This window comes from Acinonyx jubatus, chromosome B3 (genome assembly GCF_027475565.1).
Source record: "Acinonyx jubatus isolate Ajub_Pintada_27869175 chromosome B3, VMU_Ajub_asm_v1.0, whole genome shotgun sequence".
Lineage (NCBI taxonomy): Eukaryota > Metazoa > Chordata > Mammalia > Carnivora > Felidae > Acinonyx > Acinonyx jubatus.
The window spans coordinates 139,824,427-139,838,760 of record NC_069386.1 but is presented as its reverse complement, the minus strand read 5'-3'; the positions used below and the strand labels follow the sequence as shown (position 1 = coordinate 139,838,760).

Here is a 14,334-nt window from a genome sequence, read left to right as displayed (position 1 = left end):
GACACCGCTGCTCCGAAGGGCCTGCGTTCACACCGTTCGGGCAAGCAGGGAACTTGGGCACAACGTGAGCGGTGACAAAGGAGGCCGAGGCCGGTAAGTCAGGGGGCAGTGGAGGGCGTGACCGGAGCGGCAAGGAAGCAGAGCTTGCAACCCGGGCTTCCTCCCCTGCCTTGGGGGTGAAGTCTGGGCGCTGCCATCACCCGCTGGACTTGACTAATGCCAACAGGAGCCAGGACAAAGGGCTACAAAGTCAGGCGAGTATCCCTGCCCCCTAAGGCTGGGCGTCTGCGGCCATCCAACGACAGGCAGGCTAGGAGGAGGCCTCCCGGCAGGGTCGTGGCGTGAAGGGAACGCCTGTAAACAGCTTCCGCTCTCCCACTATACCAAACCTCTGGGATCCTTGCTCTTGCTGGTGGTCAGATGTCCAGAAAACAGAAGGAACTTAAGAATCAAAAGAGGAATAACGCACGGCTTTCCTAAGCCGTGCTCGTCTCAGGCCACAGGGGAGTCAGACAAGAAATGATGGGTTCTCGCTGCCTGTGCGGAGTGCGGGCGGGGTCATCGGGTCTCCGGGAGGGCCAGGGGTTCCTGCGCCACGGACATACATTCGGAGGTGAGTGACCGTGGCTAAGTGTGGCTGGGCAGAGCGGGGGCAGCAGTAAAGCCCCCTCACGGCACCGCAACTGCTCAGGCCGACCACGAATCTCCCTGGGTTCTGGCTGAACGCAAGTGACTCTCCTCTGCGAAGACACCATCTAGAACTCTGCTTGGAAACACTGGCAGGCACTGAGATACTAGGCTGTCAAAGGGCCTTACTTCACTCAGATCCAGCAAAATAAGTGACATTTAAAAGAACTTGCACATGAAAACCGAATGGGGGGTGGGGGGTGGGGGAAATCTTGATTTTCCTCAAATCCTCAGGCCTTGAATCTAGGCACAGCACACAAACACCATGTGAAACCAACAGCGTGAGTTCAATGTCACCTTGGAAAATAAAGGTCACTCTGGGTGACAGTTCTTTATACAAATATTATGCTTCCCCCTGAGCCCCACTACCAAAAAGGGGGGGAAATAATAAGAAATCCAAAAATAGAAAACAACTTCTTGTAAACTGTAAACTTATCCTCTGGAGTTTTTATATTACATACGCTAGAAACGTGCATTTGTTTCCGCTGGGATGTAAGAAAATAGGTCTATCAGTATTACTTATAAATCAGATTAATCCTCAAGACAAGTGACTCACTGTTAGAACACCACTTCCAATTTTAGTAAATCACATCTTTAGCAAAATTATAAATTCTCACCACAAGCAAAACGGGTTTGGGTTCCAGCCAATGAGAACAAGCTACCCTTAACACCGCCACTCGCTGATTCGTTTCCTACACTATTGGGAACAGAGGTTACCGCCAACGAGGAACTTGGGACCTTACGTGGTCTTCAAACCCCCAATCAAATTCCCATCAGCAATGAACTCTGCAGACTGAGAGGTGCCACACGGGCAAAGAGTCCCGGGGAGCGACGACGGTTCACTCAGAGACGAAAGGGGCGCAAGAGATGACCGAGGCATCCCCCAAGGATCAAGGCACAGAGGAAGGGGGGACCTCGCTCCACGTGGGAGCCTGGCTTCTCTGTAGGTCACGGTGTGGCTCTTGGGGTTGCTGGCGCGACACAAGTCTGTCTTGCCGTGGGTCCCCGGGCGGAAGTCCTGAGGACAGCGCGGGCACCAGGCTCCCGTGTGGTGGCGCTGGGCGGGGTGGGGGGGGAGGGGACGAGGCTCCAGACTCCTAACACGGCCACCCCACCAGAGTGGCATTCGGTACGGCCACCCAGAGACTGCTCACCTGAGGGTGGGGAGGGAAGGTGTGGGTGTTTTCCGCCACGGGCCTCGGCAGAGGCCTCGGCCCCAGGTCTGGCCAAAGAACCGCGCGCGCACGCCAGGGCGCGCGGCTCTGAAGGGGACCTCCACCGCGGGCTTACCTCTCTCCTGACTGCCAGATACAGCAAAGCCTGGCTTATCCAGAGAACAGCTGGGGTCTTCTCATTAACTCACTTCCATCAAACTACCCAATGGATAACAGATTCTGAACGAATAAAACAAAGCGTCTGAAGTTAAAATTTTCATTTTATGATTCAGAAGGCACTTCAAAGTTCTGGAGAGCCACAGGGTCACTGTCATTAGGTCACCAGCCCTCCTGTGCGGGACCGATGGAGAAGGTGGAAGAGACAGGGCTACATCTTGGACCCGATGGTGTCCTGGACATCTTGTAAATAAATCTCAGGCATTAGCTAGTTTGTCAATTACCTTGCAGAGTCCAGCCTACAGCACAGAGACACCCGGTGTGTTTGCATTTTGAATACATGGGATTTTGCTGCATCTTGGCGGTTTATAAAACATTCTCACGAGCCCGATATGGGACTCGAAGTAAAATTCAAAAATTATAATCGTACATTTAGGAGGTCACAACGTGAGAGGTCAAGTACTCACTGAGTACAACTTTCTTAATCATCGCACCACCCTGCCAATCTGCACTCGGTACCCGGCTGGAAGCGTGACGTTAATAAGCCGCTGGGCACTCAACTGCTGCATCTGCCAGCGTGCGAAGACCCCACCGGATGGGGGAGCCAAGGCTCTCAAGCCAACAGCCAAGAACCGGAAGCGCTTCCCGAGCCGCAGAGGCGCCCGCTGCCCCCTCTGCTCGCGCCCCGCCTGGTCGCCAGCTTACCTGGAGCGCGCACACAGGCCGGGGCACAACTGTTTCAGCCACGCTTTTGCTGGGGGAGCTAAAATCAAAATCCTATCTCCCACGGGTCCGGCTGGGGGTCCTCTGAGGTAGTTCCTTAACTCGGGATGCCTGTCACCTACTCGCTCTCAGAGCTCAGCACGCGTAGGAAGGACCAAAACATCTATGTGCTGCTTCAATCACCAGTCACCGTAGCTGAGCGCGAAAGTAAAGGAAACTTCAGTTGCTTTATTTGGCTTCCAATTTCTGGGAGGCTCAAGAATTGGAATTATTCTGGACAACAAAAGGAAATAAGACTGTGCTTACAGAGCTTTTTCTGCCGTATTCTTTCTGTAGGATTGCTGTTTTATTGTTGCCCTTTCCGTTACATGGGCTGTACACATCAGGTGGTAAAAGGTACAATACATTCTACAACTGAGCACCACTTTCTGTAACTGAACAGGCAAAGAGAGTACACTGAACATCAGCATCTGGCAGTATTTTTCGGGAAAAAAAAAAGTGACTAAAATGGGTTTAAATTGATTAACACTATTAAATCACATCTAATATTTGGTACTACATGATTCAATACAGCTATACGATACAATTATACAAAATGTGTTAACATCAAAGAATACAACCAAAATTAAGATAGCAAACAAAACCTATAGAACTTTTTTTTTTTTTTACAGGAAAATACTTTTGAAGTATGCATGTAACTGCCCATTCTTTTAAAGAAAATCTACTGCAAGCAAAGTTATCAACCTCCAGAAAAATCACACGTAGCATTACTAAGCATATCCCCAAAAAGTGTACAATATGCACACTTGGAAAATACAAAATTAAAAAAATTGTAAGCAACAGGTGAGCTTCGTATTTATAAGAATGTGAAAAGAAGTCCCGTTTTCAGCACTGTTGTATAAAGAATCGTCTTTTGATGCGAAGTTCATGAATTGTCCTCCTGTTGGGACCACACTTTACAAAAACACCGTGTTTTTGAAACGAGATTACAGAGCAAGACAGAGCATCGTAGCCATGTCATCTTATTAAAGTTTGTTTTTTTTTTTTAATTTTTACTACTTTATCAAAACATGTCCCTTAGGTGTGTAGGATTCATTTTTAAAATTCTTTCCTAGAAACAATATACAAAGGAGAGGCGTCTTTATTCCCCATCACACTCCTGGAAGATGCTCCCCGGGGTCGAGAAGGGTCTTCTCCGTTCTTCTTCTCACTGGTTGTTTTTGGCCTTAGCGTGTGTTAAGATGTGAGATTTCAGGTTAGTCGACTGAGCAAACTTCTTATTACAGCCGTCGAAGGGGCACACGTAGGGCCTGTCCCCGGTATGGATGCGCACGTGTGTGCGCAAATTGAAGTCCAGTGAAAAGCGCTTCCCGCAGCCTTCGAACGTGCACTGTCCAGGAGAGACCAGAGAGAACCCGCTCAGACTCTGACCAGGCCCCGAGGGCGCGAGCAGCTGGCTGCTGCACCACAGAACAGCCCGCTCCCCTCACCAGACACCGTTCCCTCCCTGTTCTGGGGAAGCGTGCCCGTCCCGTCACAGGGTAACTCCTGAACCCACCTCACGACTTATTTCAGTACGAGGGAGGAGAAAAACCAAGAATCTCCCTCGGTATCATGTTAAGGTGTTCGTATTTCTGTCAATGTTTCAAATAATAAAATACAAATGAGGGGAGCCCGGGTGGCTCAGGTGGCTAAGGGTCTGACTTCGGCTCAGGTCATGATCTCACGGCTTGTGTGAGTTTGAGCCCAGCATCGGGCTCTGTGATGACCGCTCGGAGCCTGGAGCCTGCTTCGCATTCTGTCTCCGTCTCTCTCTGCCCCTCCCCCGCTAGCACACTGTCTCTCTAATCTAAACCAACATTAAATAAATAAACAAATGATTAGGAAGAGTTCTGGTGTCAAGCGTCAAAAAGCACCTTGTTGGGATGCCAGGCTGGCTGTCAGAAAAGCATGTGACTCTTGGTTTTGGGGTCGTGAGTTTGAGCCCCACATGGGGTACAGATATTACGTAAATAAAAGTTAAATAAGGGGCGCTTGGGTGGCCCGGTCAGTTGAGCATCTGACTTTGGCTCAGGTCGTGATCTCATGGTTTGGGAGTTCGAGCCCCGCATCAGGTTCTGTGCTGATAGCTCAGAGCCTGGAGCCTGCTTCAGACTCTGAGTCTCCCTCTCTTTGCCCCCCACCTCACCCCCCACTTGTGCTCGATAAGCATTAAAAAAAGTTACAAAAAAAAAAAAAAGAACCCCGTTAGAGCTGTATTGCTAGTTCGTTCACTGGTCACGGGTTTCTAAAAGACAAGACAAAACGTTAACTATCCTTATTCTCGTCCAGTAAGGTGCCATGAGTTTCCGGTCGATTAGGAACTCAACATGCTTAAATCAACCACAGAAAACAAACTGCTTGCACACCACCGTGAGCGCACTAGCAATGCAGTTTTAGGCTTACTTGAGCAATCCTGTTGTTCTCTGCAGGTGAAATAGGCCCCCTCAACCCCCCCCCCCCCACCCCCACCCTACAGCCCGCCTCCAGGACCTGAGATCCGGCCTGTGGGGAAGTCGAGAGCCAGGCAGCCCTTCTCAGTATTTCCTCGGGACACCAGTTTCGTCTCCCGCAGAAGAGCACTCAGAGCGCTCGGTCTCTGGGCTGCGTCTCCCGAACCCACGGCCCTGCCTACACCTGCAGGCGGCATGGAAGGGGAAGGGACTGGCTCTACCTGAAAGGGCTTCTCTCCAGTATGAACCAGTTGGTGTCGTTTTAGTTTTGAGCTCTCAACAAAAGCTTTGCCACATTCTGCACAGACGTGGACTCTGGGGCCGTGGGTGTGCAGATGTTTTCTCATGGCAGAGTTATCCCTGAACATCTTTGTGCAGCCCTTCGAACAGAGAGAGAAGCTTAGTGGTTCACACTGCAGCTGTTACAAAGGATCCAACCGCTTAATAGCCTTCACTGATACAAGAAACCACGTAACCCCCCAACGCCCCCCCTTAAATTTTACTTAGTATTACAACAGAAATGTTATATCATTTAAGACAAAAAACCAGATAGCTGGAAAGGGCCTTCTCATTTAATGCAAACCCTTGTTTTACAGAGGAGGAAACTGAGGCTCAGAGATGTCTTCAGGTAGACTTGCCCAAGGTCACACCACTAGTAGGAGCCGAGCTGGGAATAGAACCCAGCACCCTGGCTTCCGGCCACACCGCAGCCGCCTCACCTGATAGGCCACCCCCACCCCCATCCCCACCCCGATGAAGTAACACAAGCCCTGATAAACCAAAGGAGGTGAACTGGCGGCTGTCCACCACGACCTTGGGTGGGCCCCTTATTCTGTGCTGCAAGAATGGGCTGTCCTCCATCGCCTACTGTTCCCTCTTCTCTCTTTGCCTCTTCCCCTTTCTTGACAGAGAAAGAAGAGCGTCTCCAAGGAATGACAACTACAGAAGAAACTGACTCGGTGAGACACCAGAAGAGAAGCGGGCGCGCGGGCACCAGGGCAGGGGGGGGAGGCAGGCGGGCACGCGGTGCTCCCGAGAAGCATGGCCTCGCGGCCCTGGCAGTTTCTTCTGCAGTTGCTGTCCAGGGATGGAGGAGTGGGGTGGGCAGACAGCACACCGGGGTCCTCCCGGGAGGGGAGAGCCACAGCTTTTCCACTTTGACCCTCAGTCTGGGTTTCCATTTAGAAGATGGGATTTTCAAAAACGTAATTTGGAAAAGAAGGACACAGAGAAGTTAGAGGGGACGACAGGCTCGGAAGGCGTAACTGTTTTCAAATGCTTATTTGCTTTTTGGCCCCAAAGGAAATAGTTTCCCATTTCAGGATCTCCACGGTGAGAGCGTTAAAAAAAGGACGCAAAGAAGCCGGGAGGTCAACACAAGGACCAATTGAGACTTCTCTTCCTCCAACTGTTCATCTTTAAAAAAAATTCTTTATTCCATTAAACATTTCTCTCTTCTTTCTCTTCGCCTAGGTGGTACTTCTTTCTCTGTTTAGTTTTCCATCCATCCAATTAGGTGTGAAACACACCCAGCCAACACCTCCAAGGACTTTTTAGACCGGCCTTCTGTTTGGAAGGCTAACCACATTTGAAAACAATTAAGCACCCCTCGAGTAACACACAATTGACAGGGTAAATTAAGAAAATTGTGCAGGATATGAAGTTTATTAGGTTTGCTTTAGTGACATCCAAAATAATTTCCAAATTTCCACAATGAGTTTACAGTCCCATAAAGGTCCGCGGGTGAGACACAATCCAAAGTCTTAAGACTGACTTGTTAATGATCCAGTAAGGAGAAATAAAATCCTAACACTGCATATTCAATATATAATAAGAGTAAAAACATTGGCACCCTACAGTAACCCCATTTAATACCATTTAAATTTAAGTGGCCTTTACTGAACAACAAAACTTACATCACAAATAGAGCCTCCTGAATTTAGAAACCAAAGATTGTAGTTCCTCGCTTAATTATCAGATGGAAATTAAAGTGCAGATTTCTCAGGAGCTCTCTAAATCTTTGCTGGCAGTTTAACGAAGACCTTCCCCCTAGCATTACTTACTTTATGAGGGCAAGCTATTGTTCTTGGAGCATCATCTTCTTTAATTTTTCTTGGCTTCATTCTTACCAAAAAAGAAAAAAAAAAAAAGAAAAAAAAAAGAAGAGAAAGAAAGAGATTTGTAGGAGTGGGTAGACTCATCTGGCATAAATCATATAGCCCCTGAAATGTTTTCCTTATAGATACAAACCACTAAGATCACAACACGCGTCCAGGAGGGAAGGGATGCGACCACCGCAGCGAGCACCCGTGACCGGGAAGCACCTTCCCATTTCACAGATGCGGAAGCTGGCGCTCACGGAGGTGGGGCCGCTGCCAGGGTCTCCCAGCGAGTGAGCGGGGGCAGCTCGGAATGGACCGGCCCTGAGGTCAGGGTGCTTCCAGTACCTGCTCTTTCCTTCAAGCTCTTTAAATAACACAAGAGACCACCGGCCCAGACCACAGAGGAATCTCCTGGCGGGAGCAAAGCATGGTGTCCAGGAGCAGCAGCTGTGATGGTAAAGCTGCCTTGTGAAAAGGAAGCGGCAGGTATGGGAGGGTCTTGGGACATACATCCCTCCCATACCGCTACAAAAAAAGGGAGGGAGGGTTCATTTCATACTGACGGGCCTTATCTTTAAAATACTTTTTTAAAAGGTACAGAACAGTTCTTGTAAACAGAATTACTTACATTATCTCTGGAAAGAGACACAGTAACAAACTGTTGGTCCCGAGGCTTGACGGAGGAGCCCCTGGTGGCCAGGCGGGAACACCCCATACCCTTTCCCTTTCCCTTTCCCACTGTTTAATTTTTATCATACTACTTTTGGTGGCGGTGGGGGGGAGATGACCATTTTTCAAAAAATAAGTGCGTTTTTTTTTTTTTTTTTTTTTTTAAGTGACCGCGATTTCTGGCCCTGCTCCGGGACCGGGTAAAACAAGAGGCCTGATCACGTACGTGGGCAGCGGGGAGAGCCCTGTGCGGAGTCACTACCCAGAGAGCTTGCTGATTTGATAGCTTACCTACCTGCTATTTCCACTGAACCAACCTCTGGTCTTTTGTCAAAACTCTCTCTCCAAATACTCCCTACAGATCTGTGTGTGGTAGAGGGGTGAGAGATTAAGAGTTCCTAGAAAAACTAGAAAAACAGATTTACATGTCTGAAACAGACGTTCTCTCCTGTCCCTACGTCTGTCACCTCACGCTCCTAGGTGAGGACACACAGTTAACAGGTAAGCAACAAAGTCAGTGAGGCCTTCCCAAGAAGAGCTAACTTACCAGCGCTCTTTCGGTACAAAAGATCTCTGTGGTCTTCTTTAAGTTAGCCAAGGCCCTAACAATACCCTTCTTCACCCTCGGTCTGGGAAAAGGGCGACCTGAAGCTTCCACTTGATAAAACCTGAACTCACGTAGTCACCTAGTTAAAACTCTCCATCCCTGGGCGAGCATCATTGAAACAATTTACCTGGTGGCTGTGACTTATTTCTACACTTCACTTGATCTCAGCCAAAAGGCCCGAGAAGTGATGTGTAATTTACTTCTAAGGAGTTTGTTCAAAGCCACATACCCTTCCCACTTTAAATTCTAGCAGAGCATTTTCATCTTGGTACCCGCCCCCATTCCAACCCTGTAGAAAACACGTTCTTTCTTGGACTTGGAAGATCACCCCATCAGTTAGCAGATACTTTCTAAGTGCCTGTTTGTATACAGGGCTCTGAACTATCCGGTTATCTTAAACACCACTAAATCCTGGAGCTCAAGAACGAGCTCGCAGAACTAAGGAGAACAGAAATTTGGTGCCACTGCGCCACCTGGAGGTAACAGCAGAGTTCGGAAGACAACAGTGATTCACATAAAAGGGTTCTACTCCAGTCAGTAGTATTTTATTAAAAATAAAAAAGGGTCTATTAAGAACCAAGCTTCAGTCTTTATAATGTTCATCCTTTGACGACTGCACTGAGATGCTCTTTGTTTCAACTGCGGAAGTGGCTACATGACTGTGCCTGTCCAAATTCTCTCAGGTGGCACTCACGTAAGAGAGGGTGGATTTCACTCTATGCAAATTACGTTAATAAACTGACTCTGACAGATTAAGTCGCAGACAACCACTTCCTGTCCCACCCATCTGGGGTCAATGTCAGTGAGGTGCCTGCATCAGTAGGACAGGTGTGCCCACGCTACCTTCCATACAGTTTCTTAAATTTATTCCTAGGAACTTCATTTTCAAAAAATGTTGATCATGGAAATTTTCAAATATACACTAAATTAAAGAGCATAGTACCCTGTACCATTTACCAAACTCTCGATTTCTTAAATGTCATTATTACCATTATCAAAATGGTATTCTTCTTAAAATGTCATTTGCAAAATGTGTGCCAGCATTTAGCAGTATCACTGATTTCAGAATGAAAGTTTAAAATGTACTTGGACAAACACCCTTGGACTCAAGAAGGAAGTGGAAGGCTTAACTGCGGCCACTCTTAAGTTCCTTGGCAAATCCTCCTTCTTCACTACAGAGTGGCAAATGAGGCAGTAATGTTGGTAACTTTTATATTTTACTTGAAGGCAAACACTGAAAAGGTCATTTTCCAAAACCTAGATTGAAGAGTATTTGTGCGTGTGTGTGCGAATAAAGACTAAAATTAAAATCTTCGTGGCACCAACTGATATATAAACCTACAAAATAAAGTGGCTGAAATCCTAAAAAAGAACAAATTTTAAAAAGACTAAAATCCTATGCTGCTACTCAGAGCATCTCCTCAGCCCGTCCCAACTGCTCAGAATAACCAGGACTGGAGTTTCTCCTTGACTGGGATCCTTTGCAAAGGACACCAGGGACGGTGGCTATGTGCTGTGGCGGAGCCAGAACGGGGGCAGACCTGGCGGGAACTCCTATGGCCGCGTGACCTTGAGCAAATCACTGAACTTCTCAGCCTCAGTTTCTTACTCTGTAAAAAGGCAGAATGCTACCTGCTTTAGAGCTGCCAAGACTGAAAGGGATGATGTACACGAAGCTCTTGGGGGAATGGCAGCTATTATTATCCCCGGCTGTGTGCTAAGTGGGCCTAGCTAAAAATGAGTTCGTTCCTTTAAAAAAAAAAAAAAAAAAAGCCAGTCAGACTCAACAACCCAGAAGGCTCTGGTGCTCTAAGCCCCCGTTTTCAACTGAAGGGCTGAGAGACTGGAGAAGAATGGCACAAACAGAAAGGCGCCTTCAATGTATTGCGAATTACAAGCAGGAGCCAGGCAGCCAACAAGAGAAGCTTCTTGCTCTGTTATAAAAACGGGGCCCGGGCTCCCGGTGGCCTGGCCGCCGGCTTCCCACCAGCTCACTCCGCACACGTGGAGGGAACAACACGGTAAAGCCTGGACTCCGGGGCCAAAACCCGCAGGAGTTTCCTGGCACAATTTTCAGCAGGGGGAAACCGCCAAAGTTCTAAGTTGCCCCAGAAGCCAAGATGCAGCGTTTTTGAAGGAGCCGATTCGTGAATGAAAATCAGCCCGTTTGCTGCCAAACAAGCTTCGTCGCCTCCAGACCAGAACCCCCACCGTGACCGTGAGTGACGGTGACGGTGACGGTGACCGTGCTGGTGGGGCTGGGTCGGAAGGTCCCCGGGCATGGCTCTACCCACAGCCGCAGCTCCCCTCCCTTCCCGGTGCAGAGAATACCGCTGCCCCAGACAGATGAGCGAAGCAGACGGTACATATTCCCACGATGGTCCTCTCGGCCCCACTAGCACATCTCCTCTCTACGCTGACCCCATGAAGGAGTCTCGGGGTGGGAGTGGACAACGACAAAAATGACCAACCTGGGACTGACCTAACCGCTCTTAATTCTGCTCTTTCTAGACTACGGGTTTCCCAAGGGCTAACTTTAGTTGATGAAAAGGGCACACAGCTTGTCTGATTTCACCAGGAAGTGGAACTCGCCTGGTGCCACCCACCGACCACTTTTTCAAGTATCAAAAAGAACGAAGGCACCGCCCCAATACCAGGAGTTTCAAATTAAAGCCCCGATTTCTTATACTTGCTCCCACGCGTGTAACCGATTTACCACTGACCGGTTTTCTAGGCTCGGTGTGGCAGGGCACCCGAACCATTCCTCGCTCAGTTTTCAGGTCCGGGGCGCACGCAGGAGAGGGAAAAGCAGCGAACACGCCGCCTCAAGCCAACAGCTGAGTCACAGAGTGGAGGTGGATAGAGACGGGAGGCCAGCAGAGCAAGTTCTGTGGGTCTTTACAAATGAAGACGATGGGGTCTGGCCACCGACAGTTGGAAACTTGGTGCCTTTCTGTCTTTGGCTTTCAGAGCCCCTGTCCCCAGTGCCAGGGCCCCTGAAGAACCCTATTCAGCAGCTGGTCACACCCATTCTCAAAACGCAAAGACCTAACAAAATAGGGCATTCCAGGCTCCAGCATCTCTCACCACCGCCACCGTCCAATTAGAGACTGGGTAGGCTTGACATGACCTGTTCCACGACACTATGGACAACAGGGATGAGCGTGCGCCCAACCGTATACCCCCACTTTGTATACACCGTCAGGAAGAGCAAGATCTCATTCTATTCCGCACACAGAATGAAATCTTTAACAGGCTCATTAGCAGAGAAACACACTATATTCAGATTACGTACACACACTGCCTACTGCAGAACGTACCTGTGCACTAGGACCGCATTTCCTGCTCGAGGGGCCCAACACGGGGCTTTAGGACGCGGAGAGACTTGCAGAGTCGGGGCAAACACGTTCTCTGCACTTTATCAAATTTATGCCCATTTTTAGGCCATGGCTTTCTTAGCACTGCCTCTCTCTTCAGGGGGCTTCTGATTATCTTCCTTTTTTAGAAAACTCTTTCCCGTACCACTAACATCTCCTGGCTTCCCCTCCTACCCATTCTCCATTCCCACTGCGGAATGAACTCAACTTTTCCTGAAGAAACTCTTACAACTCACCCAACTTTCTATTCTGAGTTGAACGTGTTTCCAGCCTGCCTCACAGCTGCCTTCTTGACTGTCTGTTCACCAGATTCTTTAGGAAGGCTTCTTTGGATGTGCTGGGGTAGATCTGCAGGTGACCCCCTCAGAAAGGGTGCGTGCAACATCAAACAAATCCTTCCGTGTCTAAAATCGCCACTATTTTGCCTGGTATTTGACTGGCAGCTCGGCTGGATCAAGGATTCCAGGTCTGTAGTAACTTTTCCTCACAAATCGCAAAACGTGCCTCCATTGTCTTCTAATTATTGCTGGTGAAGAACAGTCTCATTCCAATTTCGTGGGGTTGAAGACAGCCCTGATGCCCGGGCAAGGCCACATGAAAACAAGCAGAAACGTCTACTCCACAACAGTGACACGGGCCTCCTGAGTATAGGGCCGAGCTTTCAGATCAGCTACCCCAATTCGTCAGCGAGAGGGAACAAGGCCGAGGGTCACTGTTCTGCTCAACAGCCCCAGGTTCCTTCTCTCCGTAAAACCCTGCCTCTACCCTCTGCTCCTCCACTGAAATACTTCGTGACGTCGAACTTAGAGAAATGTTATTTGTCCCTCTCTCGGACCTTCTGACCAGCCCAGAGGCTTCTGTGATGCTGTCCTTACTCTCCCAATCCACCCCCTATCTGCATGAACGGGCCCTCTCGGCTGTCACTGGTTCCCTTACCCTCCGGGCACAGGGTTTTCCCAAGCCTTTGTGCTGCGGTCTTTCCTCTCAGCAACCACCCTCTCACGGCACATCCGTCCGAGGCACCTTCCGGCTTCACCCCCCCCCCCCCCCCCCCGCATCAGAGCAGTCTAGCCCTAACTTACTTCCTGAAACCACCTCGAGTCCAACAGGGATGATACATTAGCATCTAAAACCAAACACTGCCGACCCGGAACCCCAGACCGGCACCCTCTCCCAATCTCCTGTCACCTAAGGTGCAAAGCTTTGAACATCCATTTTGATTCCTTTCTCGCTGAGACACACAGCCGGACTGGCTCTCAATTTTTCCACCATCCCCTGCCACATTGATCACATCGATTCTTTCATAGTCTGGCCGCCACAGTCCTGGCTCGGGCCTCCGTGACCTCTCCCTCTTGCTGGCTGCACCTGCACCAAGCCAGCCTGGAGACGGCTGAAATGGAATCCTCTCCAAGTCTACCTCTGATCACAGAGCCCCTTCTGTACTGTTCACACACCTTTGGCCCCGCCCGCTTCATGCTGAAAATGTCCACATACGTTGGCCCAGTACTCACAGAGCTCAACGATCTCTTCAACTCCAACTGTCTCCCTGTGAGCATCTGAATTCCCAGCCAAACCTATTTTTCTGAACACATAGTGGATGAGGGCTGACTACGCACCTTCCACTGTGCACATGCCACACTAGCCATCAGTCCCGAGGAAATCCCGTCTGCCCACCAAATCTGAGCGTCTACAAGGCTCAGATCGCATGCCACTCCTTCTACAAGCTTTCCATGATTCCTATGCTCCGTGTCTCTACCCCTGAGAGAGCAGCCCCTATCCTCACTGAAGTCCAAGTGCAGTAATGAGATGTGACTAACTTTAAAAATACGTTGACAATACTAAACACTGGCAAGAAATCTGACTCAAATCTGTCCAAATACTCTAATCTCATTGCTGACTATGTATCTACAGACTCCATTTTTATTTGCTTTTTTGGGGGAAAGTATGGAGTTAATATTTGAGTAACATACCAGTATTTAAAATATGAAGGCAACAAAAGCCGGGACAAAGTGTCCTCAATGAGAGGACAGAAGCCTGAACTTTTTTGGGTAAGCCGTGATCAGTCAGAAATAAGCTAATGTGTATAATTCTCCATGACTGCAGTTTCACAGGATAGGACAAAAGGGCACAAACCCCTTTTTGACAACACATCTGACACGTGGTGAAACTGAGGCCCCAAATGGCAGGAGGTTACCCACCTTGTTTTCGGCAGGGCTGGGAGAAACGAGGACATTCCAGGGCCTCCAGCTCTTATCTACTCCCCTCTGCTCTCAGGAGAAAGAAAAGAGAGGGCACCGTTCTGTTCCTAGATGGTGTGGGATCACAAAGATTTCTCTCTTCCTGTTC

General features: G+C 49.1%; 1 protein-coding gene across 1 annotated transcript in view; it reads right to left on the bottom strand.

Annotated features, from left to right (window-relative positions):
* Positions 1 to 2,949: 2,949 nt before the first annotated feature.
* YY1 (YY1 transcription factor) overlaps positions 2,950 to 14,334 on the bottom strand; it is a 28,926-nt gene continuing 17,541 nt past the window's right edge. Inside the window, exons 3-5 of the mRNA XM_027066607.2 lie at positions 7,297 to 7,357; positions 5,455 to 5,613; positions 2,950 to 4,131 (exon numbers count right to left, since the gene is read on the bottom strand). Coding sequence (XP_026922408.1) covers positions 3,949 to 4,131; positions 5,455 to 5,613; positions 7,297 to 7,357 — 403 coding nt within the window. The 3' untranslated portion in view covers positions 2,950 to 3,948. The remainder of the gene's footprint in view (positions 4,132 to 5,454; positions 5,614 to 7,296; positions 7,358 to 14,334) is intronic.